The sequence below is a fragment of the Lonchura striata genome, chromosome 5 (genome assembly GCF_046129695.1).
Source record: "Lonchura striata isolate bLonStr1 chromosome 5, bLonStr1.mat, whole genome shotgun sequence".
Lineage (NCBI taxonomy): Eukaryota > Metazoa > Chordata > Aves > Passeriformes > Estrildidae > Lonchura > Lonchura striata.
In genome coordinates this window covers 71,991,613-72,011,969 of record NC_134607.1, presented here as the reverse complement: position 1 = coordinate 72,011,969, position 20,357 = coordinate 71,991,613, and the positions used below count along the sequence as shown (strand labels likewise).

General features: G+C 50.7%; 2 protein-coding genes across 3 annotated transcripts; both read left to right on the top strand.

Moving 5' to 3' along the window:
• The first annotated feature begins 3,970 nt into the window (after positions 1–3,970).
• On the top strand, positions 3,971–12,119 carry LOC110478874 (carboxypeptidase A2). Of its 2 annotated transcripts, XM_077783144.1 has the most exons (12): positions 3,971–3,977; positions 4,065–4,152; positions 5,504–5,585; positions 6,430–6,564; positions 7,339–7,434; positions 8,534–8,632; positions 8,760–8,861; positions 9,626–9,736; positions 10,069–10,159; positions 10,588–10,787; positions 11,500–11,584; positions 11,828–12,119. In XM_077783144.1, exons 2-12 carry the CDS (start codon positions 4,088–4,090, stop codon positions 12,013–12,015), a joined length of 1,254 nt encoding a protein of 417 aa, XP_077639270.1. In that variant the 5' UTR covers positions 3,971–3,977; positions 4,065–4,087; the 3' UTR covers positions 12,016–12,119. The 2 variants fall into 2 exon arrangements, with proteins under 2 accessions (XP_077639270.1, XP_077639269.1); XM_077783143.1 differs by lacking the exons at positions 3,971–3,977; positions 4,065–4,152 and having other exon boundaries at positions 5,276–5,585.
• A 3,124-nt stretch (positions 12,120–15,243) lies between these two features.
• Positions 15,244–20,315, top strand: LOC110478876 (carboxypeptidase A1). The gene is made up of 11 exons (XM_021545771.2): positions 15,244–15,408; positions 17,041–17,122; positions 17,515–17,649; positions 17,794–17,892; positions 18,423–18,524; positions 18,796–18,897; positions 19,006–19,116; positions 19,285–19,375; positions 19,509–19,708; positions 19,971–20,055; positions 20,128–20,315. Exons 1-11 carry the CDS (start codon positions 15,344–15,346, stop codon positions 20,313–20,315), a joined length of 1,260 nt encoding a protein of 419 aa, XP_021401446.2. The 5' UTR covers positions 15,244–15,343.
• Positions 20,316–20,357: the final 42 nt, after the last annotated feature.

Sequence of the window (20,357 nt, the reverse complement as noted above, 5' to 3'; positions counted from 1 at the left end):
TTCTTGGCCAAGGTTTGTGTGTGTGGCTGACAAACTTCAGGCCTCCACGTGAGCCTCAAGACAAAACTTTTTCAATTGTTTATATATTTTAACAGTTCTAAATTTCATCATCCTCTTCATTAATTACTATTGCAGTAATGTTCACTATTCGTTTCCTCACTTTTTTACTGATCTGGTCCAAATTATTTAGTAATTTTGTTATCTTTTTCTCAGACTTAGAGTCTCCAGCCTTTCAGGCTTTAATTTCCTCTAATTTTCTGGTTATTCTAATATCCTTGAAGTGCCATAAATTTAAGATCCCACAGTCTTCAAATGCTTTGGGTCTGTTCATTGAAGTTTGCCAGGGTTCATTTTAACAAACTTAATCGATGATTTAATGATCAAAGTAATAATAAAGGTCAGTGGAGAAGCTTTACTAGAGCTTTAAAAGTGGGTGCTGCTCATAAATAATTAAAATGGCCAATCAAAAATTAGGAAAATTATATCATTTCCAACATATGCACGACTTCAAATGTTTGTCCAGTGTAACTTTGTATTTTTGCTCTGAAATGCTGCAAATGGAAAGGATTGTGTGAGGATAACCAAACAAATTTGAAGGCCTTGGTTTCCTAATTTAAGGAAAACTGAGTTGGAAATACATAGCTCCATTGCAGCCAGGGTTATTACACTGATATAAAGCCTCAGATTTACCTGACATAAAGCCTAAAGATTTTCCAGAAACATCAAAAATATGCGTGCTGCTTCTAAAATTAATTCTATGTGGTAAATCACATGCTGAAATCCCAACTCATTCTTTATCCAGGGCATTTCTAAGGGGGATTAAGGACATGGAGGCAATCCATTGTTTACAGAAATAATAATTCCCTCATCAGTAATCCAAACTAAATTGGCGTTATAGCCAATTAACTCTGATTTTCCAGATGCGTTTCCAGTAGAGCCCTTTGCCATGCCAAAAGGTGAAAAGGTGAAAAGTTTCTGGGATTTTTTCCCCTAAAAACCAAAGGAGAGGCTACAACACCGGATCTTGGTTTTGAGGCAGCAACAACAAAGGGTCCGGACTTTACAAAAAAGGGCAAACCTCGCTGAAATTAAATTATTTTTGAAGGTTTTCAAGGTGTTGTTGTGGGTGCCATGCCAAAAGGTGAAAAGGTGAAAAATTTCTGGGATTTTTTCCCTAAAAACCAAAGGAGAGGCTACAACACCGGATCTTGGTTTTGAGGCAGCAACAACAAAGGGTCCGGACTTTACAAAAAAGGTCAAACCTCGCTGATTTTAAATTATTTTTGAAGGTTTTCAAGGTGTTGTTGTGGGTGCCATGCCAAAAGGTGAAAAGGTGAAAAGTTTCTGGGATTTTTTCCCCTAAAAACCAAAGGAGAGGCTACAACACCGGATCTTGGTTTTGAGGCAGCAACAACAAAGGGTCCGGACTTTACAAAAAAGGGCAAACCTCGCTGAAATTAAATTATTTTTGAAGGTTTTCAAGGTGTTGTTGTGGGGGCACAAATCCACCCTGGCCCCTCTCAGTGAACATGTGTGTCAGCACGGAGATTTTAGGCGAGGAGAGGGTTTGCTTGGCGGAGGCTGATGGAACCTTTGCCTCGCTGGGTGTCACCGGGGTGCTCCTGACTCACGGGGTGACTCCACAGCCTCGGCGGGGCACGGGAGAGCCCTGCCCGCCCTGCCCGCCCTGCCCGCCCGCTCCGGGGCTCCTTCCAGGGGGGACTGGAGCTCTGCTTGGTGACACCCCGGCTGTGGAGCTGCCCTGGGAGCTCTCCGAGGAGCTGCTCGGTGCCACCAGACCTGCCCTGCTCCTGCTGGCTGGATCCCGTGGGGTTCTGCTGCCTGTGGTGAGGATTCTTCTCCCACCTCTGCCTTCCTGCTGCTCCCCTTCTGGAGCCGGGTGCCAGCGCCCTGGGTGTTTCCAGCCTCTTAAAAAAAAACCCAGAATGGTTTGGGAGGGAAGGGAGCTCAAAGCCCGGCTTGTTCCAGCCCTCCCACTGTCCCTGTCCTGCCTTTCCTTGGACATTCCAGGGATCCACGGCAGCCCCAGCTGCTCTGGCAATCCCAGCCCAGCCAGGAATTCCTCATTCCCAAAATCCCACCCCAATTTCCCTTTCCCAGGGAATTCCCTCCATTCCCAGCTCTCCCAGCCTGGCATTGGATCCATCCCCACCCCAACTCTGCTCCAGGAAGGAATTTTGGGATCCGGGGGTTTCACTGGAAATCTTGGCACTCCAGGAAGGGTCTCCCTTCTCTTTTCCATCCCCAACTTCCATAAAAATCCCTCAGGATGGAGTTTGAGCCTCCTTGATCCCAGAATCCTGGAATGGTTTGGGTGGGAAGGGACCTCAAATCCCATCCCATTCCAATCCCACCATCCCAGGCTGCTCCAGCCTTTCCTGGGACATTCCAGGGATCCAGGGGCAGCCCCAGCTGCTCTGGCAATCCCAGCCCAGCCAGGAATTCCTCATTCCCAATCTCCCATCCATCCCTGCCCTCTGGCAGTGGGAGCCATTCCCTGGCTCCTGTCCCTCCATCCTTGTCCCCAGTCCCTCTGCAGCTCTCCTGGAGCTCCTGGAATGTGCTGGAAGCTCTCCCTGGATCCTTCCCTTCTCCAGGGGAACATTTCCAGCTCCCCCAGCCCGGCTCCAGAGCAGAGGGGCTCCAGCCCTGCAGCAGCTCCGTGGAATCCTCTGGATTCACTCCAATTCCATGGATGCCCGTGGCTCAGAGCTGATCTCCAGACCCTTCAGGACCTCACGGCCATTGCTGGGGTCCTGCAGCCCCTCCAGGGGATGAGGAGAGAGCCCAAGGTTTGGATTGAGATGCAGCTCCTGAAATGCCGTGGGTGGAGGCCCCAGAGGATGCTGATCAGGGCACTCAGAGCTTGTTGGGATACTTTGGATCCTGACATCAGGTTTGGCAGGGTTTCTTGGCAGCCCTGAAATCCATGTGGGATGTAGCATGAGTAAAGAAACAAGCTCTAATTTTGCCCTAGATTAAATCCTTCCTTCCTGTTTTGAAAGAGTGAAGCGTGGCAAGTCGTGTGGACAGTCAACTGATTCTATTATGAAATATTGGAGTCTGGAAGCTACAGGTGGGGTTTCACTTCCACCAGAGCTGCTGTAGTTCCAGAAGCAGGAAATTCCTGTGATGGTTCCTGACTCTTGGGATAATTTGTTATTATTTGGTTTAAATTGAGGGAGTGGAGATCTTTTCCCCCAGGGACTGGGTTTGGTTCAACCTTAGAGACCAGAGCAGTTCTCCTGGTGCCCCCAAGACACAGCAGTTACAAGATGACTCAATCCTACAGGTCAAAACAAGAATAATTCTTGCCTGGGGCTCCCTTTGTTCCCAAAAACATGAGAAAAAGGATTGTGAACACAACAGGACACCTGGAGGAGTGGGGTGGGAGTGGAGGTGAGAGGAGACTCCTCAGGGAGGTGCTGAAATGCTGAATGATACAGTTGAGATCTTTATTAAGAGTTCCCTCTGGGAATTGTCACATCTCCCCTCTCTCCGCTCCCCAGGAACTCCAGGTGTGAGAGCAGGCTCAGCTCCTGGCTGTCCCTCAGCCACCTTTACGGATTTGGATAAACAAAAAGTTTATCCAGCAGCCCTGTGGCCCTACCCGCAGCTGTGGGACAGCCACAGCTGGGTGTTCCCATGGGAGATCATCCCTAAAGCTCAGGCAGGGGTGGATAACAACTCCTCAAATATCCTTTGGAGCAAGGAGTGGACAACACCAAATCCCCACAACCAAGAGTGGCTGGCAGAGCTCCTGACCCCCAGTGAGAGCTGGGGTGAGTTCAGTTTGTCCCCGTTTTCCTCGGCCCTGACAAACACGAAGGAACACACGCATTTTTGTGGTCAGAGCTTTGGGACCGACTCCTCCCCCACCGCTCTGGATGTGTAGTGGAAAATATTTTTTTGGAGGTGAAATCAGCCTGCTGGTTGCCTTGAAGGCTCTGATAAATGTGAGAACTTGATCACATGGAGTGATAGGTTCTATCAGATGTGTCTGATCTGAAAAATAAAGCTCTGTATAAATTCCCCTCTGCCAGGCCCAGCTGAACTCGCAGCAAACATGAAGCTGATTTTGATCTTCAGTGCCCTCATCGGGGCTTCCCTGTGCCTGGAAACCTTCGTTGGGTGAGTTACACTTTTGTGGAAAACCTTTCATTTAGGGCTGGTATCTTCTTGTTTTTCACAGTCTCAACTTCACAAAATCTGCTTGGGGCACTTGTGTTTGTTTGTTTTTGTGGCTGACTGTTCTTGTTGCTTTGCTGCTCTGGTGTTTGAGGGAACATTTCTTTACTTTCATTTGGGATAACTCCAGCTGTGGAGTTGAGATCCTCAATTCCTGTTCATCCAAGGCTTGATTTTGGCTTGAGGTGAACCTCACTGCAAAAGCAGAGCTGAAAGACCAGAACCTGTCCTCAGATCAGAAAGTTCACAACTTTCCCTTTCCCCCCCAAGTTTCTTATTTCTCTTTCTTCCTCTTCTTTCCTCCTTTCTAATAATTTAAAATCCTGGTTCCCAGCTATTAAATTCTAAAGGTCTTTCTTTATGTTGCACTGCAAAAAATATCCCGCAGAGTATTTCCTCACAGCCTCACTGACAATGGAAGAGTCTAAATAATTAAAGATTATAAAATTATAATCTGGATAAATCCTGAAGTGCAGTAAGTGAGTACTAGATTCCAGTAAGTAAACCTGTGTGTGAAGGTTTAAGGATTAAGAATAAAATATAATATAAACAATGTCCCAAAACTCGGGGATTTGGAAAGGCAGGAGGGGCTATTTTGATCATTTAACCCTGAACTGAGTTCTGGTGATTCCACTCCTCAGCAGCTGTGGTGAACTCAGAGCTGAATCCAATCCTGAGATAAAGTTTATGGAGGATCCAGTAATGAGTTATTAATGTGGAAAAGCGCCTGCAGAGCCGATTTAACTCAATTTAACAAAGAGATCTGATCCCTCTGCTGGCCGGGGAGAGGATCCAGGTGTAAATAGAACACTCAAATACCCGAGCTCGTGTGCCGAGACCCTTTTCCCCCCTCATTTCCACCTCAGGGGTTTCCAGCTGTGCAGTTCCCGGGCTGTGCTCCAGCTGTTGGGTTTGTCACCCCAACCGCTGGAGCGAGGCACCTCCAGAGGGATTCATCCCACCTGGAATGGTGCTCTGCTGGTGTCACAAACAAACAAATCCCACCTCTGGTGTTCGCTCCGCTCGCCAAACGCTGGTCCTTCCCCAACTCAACCGGAATATTCTTTTCTCACAACTTGCTGCCCAAGAAGTAACCGGTGGACGCGGGGTTGATGCTCGGAGCGATTTAAAACTCATCCGCGTCGTCTGGTTGTGCAACTCTTGGGTGACACCAAATCAACCTATCAAAGGAGCCATGAACACACAATTAACACAGAATGAACGATCCCAGGAACAAACCAGTACAGCCAGCCCCCCACCTGAGGCTGCTGCCGAAAACACCGATTTATTGCAGGCACCAGGTTCTCCGAATCAAGACCAAAAATGAGGAGGAGGTCAGGCAGCTGCAGCTTCTGGAAGCGCTGGAACACCTGGAGGTGGGTCACGGCCACAGAGGAATTTTGGATTTGCATCTCATTAACAGCAGCTCAGGGTGTGAATCTGCATCTCATTTGGAAGGTTCCCATCACCCTGGGGCAGCTGTCATAAATAATTTTATTCTCTCAAGACTTTAAATTTGACCTGCAAGTTCGAGTAGGGGCCAGAACTGATTTTTTTTTTTTTTTCCCCCTACTGGGCTTACATCATATTTGAATTGTTAGATCTTAATCTCAGTGTTGGAAAACTTGTTTTTCCAGTGGGAATGGCAATGTTTTGTCTCCCAGAGTTATGGAAGAAATTTATCAGCTTGTTTACACTGTATTGAAGCAGGAAAACACAATGTAAAATTTCAGGTTATTACTGTTCTTATTGGCATTGGTGAGAATTTTTAACATCACTTTTTAAAATCACTGGCTAAAGAAATATTATATGAATAATTTAGAAAGCAAAATTTAGAAAAATCCTACTAAAGGAGTGATAAAAGGAGAAATTAAAACAATGGGTTTCATATTACCTAAGACTGGAACATGGAGTTTTTCTTGAAATTTTTTTGAGTAAAAGGGAAAATAATAAAATAGTCATAAGAAACAATTAAAATTTCCTCTTGTTAGTGTGATCAAAGCCTAGAAGTCAGTGAAAAAACTGACTCGAGCCCTTGGTATTTGTTGCTTTTTTGAGTTTATCAGAACTGATACCAGGCTGTGGTGAGGCCACGGAGAACGGAGCATTCCAGGCCTCCTCTCTGTTGGACTGGGGAGAAATCAGCATTTCCAAAACTCTGCAGGAGCTGTTGGCAGGGTGCCTTCCCCAGCCCAAATCCATTCCCCTTCCTCTCTGCAGCTGGATTTCTGGATCAATCCCTCTGCCTCAGCCCTCCCCGTGGATGTGAGAGTTCCTGCTGCCAGCGTCCAGTCGGTGAAAGCCTTCCTGGAATCCCAGGGGATCGAATATTCCATCCTGATTGAAAACCTGCAGGTGGGCAGTGCCACTGGCACTTCTTTCTTGCATCTTTTGGAAACACTGATTCACAGTTTGGCCCGGCTCCCGCTTTTCCATACTCTGTTTTTCTGTGGGATCCTCCCGTTATTTTTGTGGGTTGTGGATAATTCCTGAAAGACAATCCATGCACAGATGGAGGTGTTCTCTGAGTAGTGACATCAACAAATTCCACAGGACTCTTCTGAGGAATTTTGGATTTTTGATCCCAGACATTTGTTTGACACTGAAGTTACTGATCATTCAGTAAATTCTGCTGAGAGCAGTTATGGATAGAAATCACCCACTTGGGCACTAATCTGACATGAGCAATAATCCCCAAAGGGCACCTAAACCAGCATTAACTCACTGCCTTTTCATTTCTTTATCTTTTAGCAAGTGAAGCAGACACTTCTCACCATTTGAATGTTATTTTAGGATGTCCTGGATAAAGAAAAGCACCTAAACCAGCATTAACTCACTGCCTTTTCATTTCTTTATCTTTTAGCAAGTGAAGCAGACACTTCTCACCATTTGAATGTTATTTTAGGATGTCCTGGATAAAGAAAAGCACCTAAACCAGCATTAACTCACTGCCTTTTCATTTCTTTATCTTTTAGCAAGTGAAGCAGACACTTCTCACCATTTGAATGTTATTTTAAGATGTTCTGGATAAAGAAAAGCACCTAAACCAGCATTAACTCACTGCCTTTTAATTTCTTTATCTTTTAGCAAGTGAAGCAGACACTTCTCACCATTTGAATGTTATTTTAGGATGTTCTGGATAAAGAAAAGCAAGACATGGCTGAGAGTGCCCAAAGGCAGCGCAGCAGCACCTTTGACTTTGGTGCTTACCACACTCTGGATGAAGTGAGTACCTCCAGGGAGGAGAATTCTGATTTTTTTCTGATCTTTAGGCATGCTCTCTTCATTTCAACATCCTTTATTAGGATCTAAAATGTTCTTGCAGCTTTTTCTGGCATGTGGATTTGTGTTTTGTGGTATTTTGTGCTCAGAACAATCAGTCAGAGCTGTCCCTGACAGTGTTGATCAAAATTCCATAAACTCTCCTGCAGACCCTGTCAAACCCCATCCTTCAAAAGAAAGAGAAATAAAGGGATCTTGAAATTGGGAAATAGAGAACTAAAAAGAAAGCAAGCTGTGGTTTCTTCATCCTTGGAGTGTCTAAGGCCAGGTTGGACCAACCTGGGGTAGTGGGAGTGGAATGGGATGGGCTTTCCAACCTGCATCAGTGCACGATTCTCTGGAAGGAATGACAGAGCACATAAATATGATATTAATGTCCTCAGATATGGTGTTAATTGTGGGAGTCCAGGACATCCCTCTGCCTGCCCTGGCTGTGTCCAGACCCTGGCAGGGGGCTCAGAGACCTCGACATGAAGTCAAAAACAGCTGTGGCTTCCATTTTTGCCCGTGGAAAACACTGCCAATTTTGTGTGAGGAATTACAAGCCACAAGGGTTTGAGTAGTGTAATAGGTGAATTGACACAGGGTGGAAAAAAAGAATTTTAGGGGTTTTTTTTAGAATGTAATTCAGGGCTACAAGATGGAAGAATCTGGGCGTGTCCCAGCTTTCTTTCCTTAATTCTTGTCCTCCGTGTCCTGCTGTGATGGTGACACTTTTCTACTGGTTTCAGTCAGAGACTAAAGCTGTCTAACGTAGATGATAGTACTGGTGCATTGTTCTAAACAGGCTGTACGTAATTTTTGATATAAAAGGTAAACACTGCCCAGAGGGCACCCAGACTGCCACGGCTTCTGTGCTAGGCAGACCTCAGCAGGTCAGAGAGAAAATATTACAGATAAGGAGAAATAAACAACCTTGCAAACTCATCTTCACGTGTTCCAGACCTCTCCTTCGGCTGCTGGGCGAGGGGAACGGGGACTTTCCCACTGCTGGGGTCTCAGCAGCTGACCCTGTCATTGTCCTCATGGCCTTGCATTTCAGATTAATGCAGAACTGGACAACCTTGCATCCGAGTACAGCTTCGTGCAGAAGATCCAGATCGGGCAATCCTACGAAAAGCGGCCTCTGTACGTCCTGAAGGTACGACAAATCCCATGGAATGCACCCGTAGGGATGAACGACAGCACAGCCCAGAGCACCCCAGTCTATTATGGGATGGGCTCCAGTGAGGGGTGTCAGTCTGAAATGCTGCTCTTTGATTTCCCAGTTCAGCACCGGCGGCTCCAACCGCCCGGCCATCTGGCTCGACGCCGGCATCCATTCCCGCGAGTGGGTCACCCACGCCAGCGCCCTGTGGATCGCCAACAAGGTTCCTGCAGCAGGGATTCCTCTTGGGCCTGTCTTGGGAATGTTTCCTGCTGTTTCAGAGGGTATCACCCCTCTGTGTGTTTAGTTCATTCACCTCCCAAAAGCAGCCGACTCCCTGAGGATGTGGTGGCTGCCTCCACCTGGAATTGGGAACCTCTGTCCTGTCAGAACCAAAGACTTTGAGATTGTATTGCTGCTCTGCTTTGCTCACCCAGAAAAATGCAGTGGGGTTAGTTTCCTTCCACAAAATGCCCAGACCTCCAGCTCTCTATAAATGAGGATTTAAATCCTGCTGGAAATGACTGAGCCACCAGCGAAGCCGCAGGATCACAGAATAAGTGGGTGGAAGGGGCCCACCAGGATCATGGAGTCCAACTCATGGCCCTGCACAGAACCATCCCCAGGAGCCACCCTGTGCCTCAGAGTGTTGTCCAAAACCTCCCTGGGCTCTGTCAGTGCAGCACGGTTGAGAATTCCCAACCTGGCTCTTCCATCTCAGCCTTAGTGCCAGCCTTGGCCTGTCCTCTGGGACAGGGAGGAGAAAATTTTGTTATCCTCTTCCATTTTATTCTAAAGACCTCCCGTCTTCAGAATAAAATAATAAAACAGATTCACTGCTCACTCCACATGTATAACAAGGAGATAATGGATGCTCCTTGTTTCCCTGCCCCAAAATCCAGCCTTTCCTCCGTCCCAAACAATGCGGGATTGAACATCTGGGAAGGAATTACTCTGCTCAGCAGGGTGTTCTCTGTCTCTGCCTAGATTGCCTCTGACTATGGAACAGATCAGTCCATCACCTCCCTGCTGGACAAGATGGATCTTTTCCTGCTGCCAGTCACCAACCCTGACGGATATGTGTACACTCACACCTCGGTGGGTCTGAGCTCACTGCAATTCCTGGCTCTTCCAAGGAAATAATAAACATGAGGGAAGTGGGCTCTCAAAGTCTTAGTGCTGCGACAGGAGTTACCAAAGAGTTGGGCAGACAAAGATCCTCATCATTTGTCTAACCCATCCTAACCCCCTGTAAATACCCCAGTTTTAGTAAGGACATTTTATTTTTGACCATTGGCCCACCTTGGCAGTCCAAAATACTCTGGGGATCATGCCTAGGATCAATCCTCCATGGATGGCAGCTCTTCCTGGGGAGCAGTTTTGGTGCCAGCACCCAGATTTGATCCTTTCTGAGCATTTCTCTGTTGTAGAACCGCATGTGGAGGAAAACCCGCTCCAAGATTCCCGGCAGCATCTGCGTCGGAGTTGATCCCAACAGGAACTGGGATGCAGGTTTTGGAGGTAGGGATAAAGCTTCTGGATTCTGGATGCTGTTACACAGAACCAGCAGCTGCCTTTATAAAGGGGATGAATCACCCTAGAGCACAGGATGAGGCAGCATCATGGAATCATGGAATCACAGAATGCTTTGGGTTGGAAGGACCCATAATATCATTTAGTTCCACTCCCTGCCATGGGCAAAGCCACCTTCCACTATCCCAGGTTGTTTCCAGTCCCATCCACCCCAGGAATGTGGATTATTGGGCAACCTGTTCCAGGTTGCATCATCTCAAAGCACATCCCTTGAACATTCACACTGCTGTTTGGGCGTTTATCAGCGTTTAAGGCCTTGCTTTGGAAAGCCCAGCTTTGTGTGGGTCTGCCCCGGCCTCCCAGGAATTCCCAGGAATTCCACTCCTCATGGCTCTGTTCCCTCCTTGCACCACCAGGTCCTGGAGCCAGCAACAACCCCTGCTCCGACTCCTACCACGGGCCCAGGGCCAACTCCGAGGTGGAAGTGAAATCTGTTGTCGACTTCATCAAGAATCACGGAAACTTCAAGGCCTTCCTGACCCTCCACAGTTATTCCCAGCTCCTGATGTATCCCTATGGATACAAATGCACCAGGCCAAACGATTATGCCGAGCTGGTGAGACAGCAGGACTTGGTTTTACCTTCCTCTCTTCTGTCCAGCTGCCTTTTCTGTATTTTCCATACGTCTCCCTAATGACAGCACCACAGCTGGAATAATATCTCTGAGGCAATGTGGATCTCACAACCACAATTCCAACGGGAAAGACCTCTGGAGGTCTCTGTTCTAACCCTGTGCTGGAAGGGCTTTGGAGTCAGAGCCAATTTCAGTCTGAGTTTGGATTAATTGTTTTGATATTTCTAAAGAAGAGTTCCACAGCTTTTTCAAGCTCGTCCTGCAGTTTCCCTAATCTCATGGGGATTTTGTTTTGTCCTAATACCTAAATGCAGTTCCCCTGTGGTAATCTGTTGCCTTTTTCCCTCCTTCACAAAGGACCCAGCTCTGTTTTCCATCCAATCCTCATTATGTAGTTGAAGTGAGCATTAAGGTGACCTTGGAGTATTGGAAGATCCCAACTGCCTTGGGAATTTCTGGTATCTCTTGAGCCTTCCCTGGACAAGGCAGTGACATAAACAGTGGATGAACACTTACAGAACCTGCTGGAAGTTCATTCACCCGCAGTGGCCCCTCCCAAAGATGCTGTGGAAGCTGTGGCTGCTGTTGGTGTGAATCATCTCCAAAGCAGTTTGGAGATTTCTGGTGAAATCCTAGTGTTTAACCTCAGGAAGTGTGGCTGCTTCTTTATTCTCCTTCATCTTCTCCCCTCCAGGAATCTCTGGGAAGAGCTGCCGCCAGTTCCATCCGCTCCCTCTACGGCACCACCTTTCAAGTGGGCACCATTTGCCAAACCATCTGTGAGTATTTGGCCACTCGGAGCTTTCAGGGGCTGTCCCAGGACACCAATCCCCGTCCTCCCCACAGGGTCTGTCCCTTGTGAAAGCCACAGCGCTCCTGTGCAGTGACACCGCCGCTCCCACATCGGACCTGAGCGTTCCCATCCAAACCTCATCCTTGTCCTCCAAAATACAAAGAGCAGGACAAGAGAGCTCCACCATTCCTCTGCTCCCCTCGCTGGACCATCTTCCTTTCCCTTCCAGACCAAGCCAGTGGAGGCAGCATTGACTGGAGCTATGACAATGGGATCAAATATTCCTTCGCCTTCGAGCTGCGGGACACGGGGCGCTACGGCTTCCTGCTGCCCGCCAACCAGATCGTCCCCACCGCCAGGGAGACCTGGCTGGGCCTGAAGAAGATCATGGAGCACGTGCGGGACAAGTCCTCCTGAGAGCTGGGCTGGGAGTCAGCTCTGCAGCACCGGCTCAAAAAGCCTCTGTGTGCTGTGATGGCTGTCACGACAGAGAGGGCTGAATAAACCTCTGTGCAATCCCGCCACGGTGTTTGGTGCATGTCCTGTTCCTTGTGTGGGACACATCCCTGAGGAGATTTTGGGACACAGCCATCCCTGCCCACACATGCAGTGCCACCCCTGCCATGGCAGGGACACCTCCCACTGTCCCAGGCTGCTCCAGCCTTTCCTGGGACATTCCAGGGATCCAGGGGCAGCCCCAGCTGCTCTGGCAACTCCAGCCCAGCCAGGAATTCCTTCCCAAAATCCCACCCCAAGCTCCCTTTCCCAAGGAATTCCCTCCATTCCCAGCTCTCCCAGACGAGCATTGGATCCATCCCCACCCCGACTCTGCTCCAGGAAGGAATTTTGGGATCCAGGGGTTTCACTGGGAATCTCGGGACTCCAGGAAGGGTCTCCCTTCCCTTTTCCATCCCCAACTTCCATAAAAATCCCTCGGAATGGATTCTGGGCCTCCTTGATCCCAGAATCCTGGGATGGTTTGGGTGGGAAGGGACCTCAAATCCCATCCCATTCCAATCCCACCATCCCAGGCTGCTCCAGCCTTTCCTGGGACATTCCAGGGATCCGGGGGCAGCCCCAGCTGCTCTGGCAATCCCAGCCCAGCCAGGAATTCCTCATTCCCAAGATCCCATCCATGGCTGCCCTCTGGCAGTGGGAGCCATTCCTTGGGTCCTGTCCCTGCCGGCCTTGTCCCCAGTCCCTCTGCAGCTCTCCTGGAGCCCCTTCAGGGCCTGGAATGTGCTGGAAGCTCTCCCTGGATCCTTCCCTTCTCCAGCCTGGTGTTAACCAGCATAATTTAGGCTATGGGACTGATTAAAATAATTTCTCTTAACAAGCCTTAGGACCCTGCCAGGCCCCTGACCACTGACCTCAAATGTACACCCCATATATTTGGCTGCCCCTTTTCTCCCTCTCACACACTCCCAGTGGACATGGTCGGAGGGAGGATGGAGATGGGAGGACACCTCCCCTGATCCAGCACCCAGTCCCTTGGGAGCCCCTCTTTCCATTTTCATCCTGCAAATTTCTTGGGGATTAAGAGCAAAGAGCTCAGGTGGCCCTGAAGGATCAGAGATTAGTTCTGGCTGCTGCTGCTGTGGTGATTATCGAGTCTAACAGGTTTATCTTGGTGTCTTGTGACCCCCCAGCAGCTGGTGAGTTACTCACCCTTGGGAGGCTGGCAGGAGAGCAAACAGTGCTGATGTGTCCAATAAAACCCTGCGGACTCAGGGCACGGAGCTGTTGGCAGGAAGAGGGGAAGGCACAGCTGAGGGAGGTACCCCAGGGGGCTGGTTTTGGGTTAAAAGCAGCCGTTTTGGAAAACAAACCCATGCTTGAGGCAGCCAGTGCTACCCACGTGTCTCTGTCCCCTGCGCCCATGACCTCCTCCAGTGGCACCTGCTTCCCAAACTGACCCAGCTTTCCAAAATCCCATCCTCTCCCCGGTGATAAAAACCACCGATGGTAAATCCCAGGGACAGGGCACTCAGTTGGCTCTTGGACCTAGATGAGGTCTTGTCTCCAGAGCAGGAACTGCAGAGCTTGAGGAGCCTCACCTGGGAACGTGGAACTGTGACTTTGTCCTGGCGTGGGAGCTCATTCCAACCATCCAGGGCTTCAGGCCCCCTGTCCCCTCCTCTTTAAGTGCCTGGTGTGAGGAGAGCTCATCCTGGCCTGGAACCCTGATTCCAGAGAGATCTGGGGCCAGAGCAGTGGATGCCACCCAGAGGAACAGGAGAGTGTGTGCCATGGTGGGGCGAGGAGGGCGATGAGCTGGAGATGACACAGGTCTGGGGTGGGGGACCTAACAGGGACCTTCTCATCCCAAGGAAGGAGATTATTGAGGAAACAGCCACGTTCTCCACCACAGAGAGCGACGGGAGAGACAACAGCATCAGCTGGAATGAGGGAGAGCCAGGAGGGACATCAGGAAATGCTTTCCACCAGGAGGAGAAGCAGCAGGACCTGGTGCCAGTGGGGCCGTGCAACCTCCATCTCTGGAGGGCTCCAAGTCCAACCAGGAGAGCCCTGGTGGGTCCCCAGAGCATTGGATACAGACCTCCCATGGTCCCTCCCCACCTCAACCACCCCATGCTCCTGTCCCGAGGAAGATCCCGGAACCACCTCAGCAACAGCACCAGTTCCGCACCGCAAAGCCCCAGGAGACCCCAGCACCTTCCCACGGCACCTCCTGCTCCTGGTGCAGCCAGAATCCCCTGGATTGAATGGAGAAAAACATGGTCAGGGGATGTCAGCTGTAAAAACCTGCCCTGGGAGGTGCCTGCCAGCCTGGGAACACAGCCCAGGAACCCGGAGCATCCCTGACAAGCGCGGTGGGAGCTCAGGGGCAGCGCAGATAAGGCCCAACAAAGGCCCTGCTGTAACCTGCAGAACAAAGGCGCTGCTTTAACCGGGGAACAAAGACACCTCTGACAAACTGACCTCCTGGGATAGCCCCAGTCAGTGACAGCTGCTCCAGAGCCACTGCTGAAACAGGGAAAATAACTGAAAGCATAAAAATAATTCGTTTTCTACCCAAAAATGAGCCTTTCTGTCTGAGCATTACCCCAGGTGAACGTCCTTGTGCACCTCCGAGCTCCACGACTTCCATCAGCTTTGAAGTGAGATTTCATCCACCATCAAGGGACCCCACTCCTGGGAATGGTTTGATGAATAATTTGTATAGTATATTTTACATTTCATATATATATACATATATGAAATATATCTACATCTATAATGTATGCATAAAGTAATTAATCATAAATAAGTCTGTTTAAATGCTTCCTTTTTCTGCAAGTAACTTTGTAGTAGCTTGTCATTACACACGCATTACTAATCATAATTAGGATTGACTTACTCATAGCAATGTGTAATGAAGAAATCCATGGAAACAAAGAGGTGTTTCCTTGTGGTTTTGGGGCTCCCGTGACCACGCCATCCCCACCGACCCACGCCCGTGGGTTGGGAGCCGCCCGTGCCCACGGCAGCTCGGAGCTGGGAGCACGGACACTCATCCAGGGCCCACTCAGCGAGGAAGACGTTATCAGATCCTCCCTAATTTGGCTGCTCTTGTGTTGACTTTGCCAAATAAAGCAAACATTTGGACTCGCGGGAGCCCTTCCTGCCCGCTCTGCTCGCCGCTGCCGACGGCGGATGCGGCCCTGGTGAGGAGCTCCAGAGGGACCCCGAGCACCGAGGGGGTTCTGCCCGTCCTCGGGGCTGTGCTCTGCTCCCACCCACCATGGAGACCCTCCTGGTCTTCCTCGCCCTGCTGGGGGTCACCAGCACCGAGCAGCTTTTCGTGGGGTGAGTCCTGCTGGGGTAGGGGGTGGGATGGGGATCCGGCTGGGAGAGGCCCGTCCCCACCACCGTCCTTCAGGGTCAGCCAGAAGGGTGACAGCCCAAAGGATGGAAAGGTGGAAATCCGACAGGGTTTTCTGCCACCTGGGAAAGATTTGGTTTCACCCCGGGTTTGGAGGGAGGTTTGGAGCATGGAGAAATTAGGGAATGCTGAAGCCTGAGGGCATCGCTCCAAGCTTCGCCAGGCTGTGGAATCCCAGAGGATGTGGGGAGCATGTGTATGGCTCAAACACATCCAAGGATTGTCGGGAATAAAACCCAAGGACTGCTGGGAATAACGGCCAAGGATTTCTGGGAATAACAGCCAAGGATTTCTGGGAATAACATGCTGTGGGAAAGAACAAGATGTGCCTGGAGAAGGAGCCCTGTGGAGGGAGGCCAGCACTTTTCCAGGATGAACATCCTGGTTGCAGCTCCTGGAGATAAGAGCAGCACCAGTGCAGGAATGAGGCTGAGAAGGGGGCATGGAATGTAGGGAGGGTCAGGACAACCCAAAACTCCTAAAGCTTCCAACCCATTTCCAGAAAGGTCGGAATGAATGGACTGGCCATGAGAATTAATTTGCAGAGAAAGTGGGAATTCTGTGTTCAGAGTAGGGAAAACCTATCCATTAAAAAGTACTGCCAGGATGCTGGACATCCCACCAGCTGGACTGACACTGGAGCCAGAGCTGGTGATCTCATGAGCCACGGATGGAGCTGTGCCAGGGGGGTTTAGGTTGGATATCAGGAAAGGTTCCTGATCCAGAACAAGGATCTCTGCACTGCCCAGGCTCCCCAGGGAATGGTCACATTCCCAAGGCTGCCAGAGCTCCAGGAGTGTTTGGACAACACTCTCAAGGACAGGGTGGGATTGTTGGGGTGTCTGAGCAGAGCCTGGAGTTGGATTTGATCCTTGTGGGCGCCTTCCAGCTCAGGATATTCTGTGATGTGACCGACTCACCTTCCTCCCTGCTTTCCTTCCTCCTCGGACACGATGCCGTGGTTGAGGGATCCATCCAGACTCCCATCACTCTCCTTTTGGGAAAAATCAGGATTTAATGCCTGCCTGAGTCACCCAGGCACAGAGTGGAAGTTGTTATCACCTTGGGGAGCTGGTTAAACTGATAAATGGGAATTAAATGGAGGAAAGGTAAGAAAGGGGAAAGATGAAGGAATTTTGTGCCATTTTGGGAGTGGCTTTAAGCACTGCCCAACAGGAGAGGTTGGAGGTAGAGGATTGATCTGAGATGAGAAAACCTCTCTCCCACAGAACATTTCCTCCTTTCCAGGGGCTGTGCCTGTCCTTGGGAAGCCCAGCCAGGCTGGACTGGGGCCTTTGTTAGGGAATACATCCATAGGTAGAGAACACATCCATGGAGATACTGCCCAGCATCTTGGGAGCTGATCAAACAAGGCTGGAGATCACCTCAGGCTCCCAGCACTTGCTCTTTCCCCGTCATGGCTGCTCTGAACCCGCATTGTTTTCTCTCAACATCAACAGCTGATGCATTTTCCAACCCTCTGAGCCGGGGTGGAGCTTCCCCAGCCTCCCCCCAGGCCAGAGTCCCCCCTGTGTGACCCCTCTGCCTCCCTGCAGGGACCAGGTCCTGCGTGTCACAGCCAGGAACGAGGAGCACATCACTCTGCTCAGGGTGCTGGGCGAGCAGGAGGAGCTGCAGGTGAGCTCTGAGGGGTCCTGAGCACCCCCCGGTCACAGACCCTGGGGAATCCAGGGCTCCCTCCTGCTTTTGCCACCCAATCCAATTTTCCTCTCCGTTTTTGAGATGTATAATTTAGAACCATACAAATATGAATTTAACCTGGGGCTCTTTGAGCTCAGAGCTCCTGTTTCCTACAAACATCCCACAAATACTCAAACAACTTGGGCTGAAACGTTTCTGTAAATCCTTCTGCAGACATCCATCTGTGGCCCAAAATTTGTCCAAAAACCTTTTTAGATCCTCCATGGAAATTCCTGTGAGACCCCTGGAGGTGTTGGGGAGCTCAGTAGATGAGCACCAGTGAAGGATGGGGCTGAATTCTCCCTTTCAACTCAAATTCTTATTCCCAGGTGGACTTTTGGCGTCACCCCAACAGCCCCAGCCACCCCGTGGACCTGCGGGCGCCCTTCCCCAGCCTCCAAAGAGTCAAAAAATTCCTGGATTCCCATAATTTTTCATACAGCATCATGATTGAGGATGTGCAGGTAATGGCTATGATGGGATCATGATGATCTCCTGCAGCTCAGCCCTGAGAGAAAGTCCAAAAAGTTGGAAATCAAAAAGAAAAATCCAACCCCCGGCTCCTTCCAGCCTTTTTGATCTTGGGGTTTTTTCTGCCTCCTAACCAGGAATTATTGGATGAAGAAAAGGAAAGCATGAGGAGGTCTAGGAGGGTAAAGAGAAGCTCCAGGACTTTTGATTTTGCTTCCTACCACACTATAGACGAGGTACCTTTCTCTGCAGAGCATTGGCTTTGTCCTGCTGGGGTCACATCCATGTGCTGAAGGTCGTGGTGAGTTCTTGGTGACAGCGAGACCTCCCTGGGACAGGTTTCTCCTCCTTGGTGGAGCTTTTAGCTGAGATGAGAGACTGGGAAACCTTCCACATCCAGCGTGGCCACTCCTGGAATCTCTCACCCTGTGGAAGACATTTTCAGCTTCACTTTGGGGGTGCTTGGAGCCCAGTTTGGGACTGGTGGGGGCTGTGGTGGTGTTGGGGAGTCTCAGAGATTTTTCCTCATGGTTCATTCTGCTTTTCCAAAAACCTTGTGATGTGCCTTTCCATGCTCACACAGAGTCCCAACCACCTCGTGTTCTCCAGAGAAGCACGAGGTCTTCTCCAGGGCAGTCCCAGGTCTCCAGGGAAGCACCAGATCTCCCCGGGGAAGCTCTGCTCGTTGCATCCGGTGCTGGATGCCCTCAAAGCCAAAAGGTGAGACCCAGGCTGAGCCTCATGACCCAGCAGCTCCTCCTTGCAGATCTACGACTGGATGGACGTCCTGGTAGAGGAACATCCCAGCCTCGTCAGCAAGGTCCAGATCGGGCAGAGCTACGAGGAGCGGCCCTTGTACGTGCTGAAGGTGGGTCCTGGGGCAGCCTCGCCCCGAAATCCCCCTCAGGATTTGTGCCAAGGGAGGCTCAGGATGGACAGCAGCAGGAATTTCCCCATGGAAAGGGTGGTCAGGCCTCGGAAGGGAGGTTTGGAGTTCCCATCCCTGGAGGTGTCTGAGGAACTCCTGGAGGTGGCACTCGGGGCTCGGGGCTGGGGACAAGGTGGGGATTTGGCAGAGGGTGGATTCCGTGATCCTGGCGGGTTTTTTCCAACCTCAATGATCCCGTGATTCCGCACAGTTCAGCACCGGGGGGTCAAACCGTCCGGCCATCTGGCTGGACACCGGCATCCACTCGCGGGAATGGATCACCCAAGCCACCGGTGTCTGGATGGCCAACAAGGTGACCTTGGGATCACCTGGGATGGGGGACCCCAATTCTTACCCTGCATCCCTCCGCCCCTCATCTCCGAGGTGCACCAGGGCAGCTCCTGCTCCTCTCCACGCACAGATTGCTGAGGAATATGGGCAGGACCTCTCTGTCACGGCCATCCTGGACAGCATGGACATCTTTCTGGAGATTGTCACCAACCCTGACGGCTTTGCCTTCACCCACAGCTCTGTGAGTGTGGGGATGTCCCAGTGCTGTCCCCAGCCATGGCTGTCTGTGGTTTTTAGGTGGGGAGGGAGGTTCCTCCCCATGTGGGACGGCGAGTGGAGATCCCTGGAGATGCTTGGCAGGGGTTGGGGCTCACATCCCCGTTCCAGTCTCCTCTCCGTGCGCTCCTAGAACCGCCTGTGGCGCAAGACCAGGTCCATCAACGCTGGGTCCCGCTGCGTCGGAGTGGATCCCAACCGAAATTGGGATGCTGGGTTTGGAGGTGAGACCTCGGCCACCAGGTCCTCATGCCAGGCATTGTTTGTGCCTCAAAAACATCAAAACTAGAGAGGAGAAACCCAGGGATGGAAACCCTTTCTGAGGGATCCTCTCTGGCTCTCCTCCCCCTGCTCCAGGTGCCGGCTCCAGCAGCAATCCCTGCTCTGAGATCTATCATGGTCCTCACGCCCACTCCGAGAGGGAAGTGAGAGCCATCGTGGACTTCATCCGCGCCCACGGGAACGTGAAATCCGTCATCTCCATCCACAGCTACTCCCAGATGCTGCTCTTCCCCTACGGATACAGGAGGGCGCCCACACCCGACCACCAGGAAATGGTGAGATGGCGCCAGAACGTGGGGCTGTGATCACCTGGCAAAGGCAGGCACAGCATCTCAGGAGCTTCCCTGCTCCTCTCGTTAGATGCAACCCAAATATTGAACCCCTGAACCTGGGTCCTGGAGGAGGCTGGTTGAGAGACAGACCTCAAAAATTAAGAGTTTTTGGGGAAACCTGCAGCAGGATTGGGGAATGATGGGCTCTAGATCCCCCTGACCCTCGATCCACCAGATCCCACCACTTTTGGTGGTTCCTTTGCAGAATGAACTGGCCAAGAAGGCCGTGAGTGACTTGGCTGCCGTGTTCGGGACAAAATACACCTACGGCAGCATCGCCAACACCATCTGTGAGTATTCCTCCCTCATCCTGCAGCAAATCCCTTGGGAATGGGCTCCCACCTGGGCTCCTCTCCCTGCAGACATGGCAGGAGGCACCACCATCGACTGGGCCTATGACAACGGGGTGAAATATTCCTTCAGCTTGGAGCTGAGAGACTCGGGGCGCTACGGATTCCTCCTGCCCAGCTCCCAGATCGTCCCCACTGCCACCGAGACGTGGCCGGCGCTCCTGGACATCATGGTCCACGTCCTGGAGCATCCATACTGACCCCAGCCTCTCCCACAGCATTCCCTCCTCTCAATAAATCCT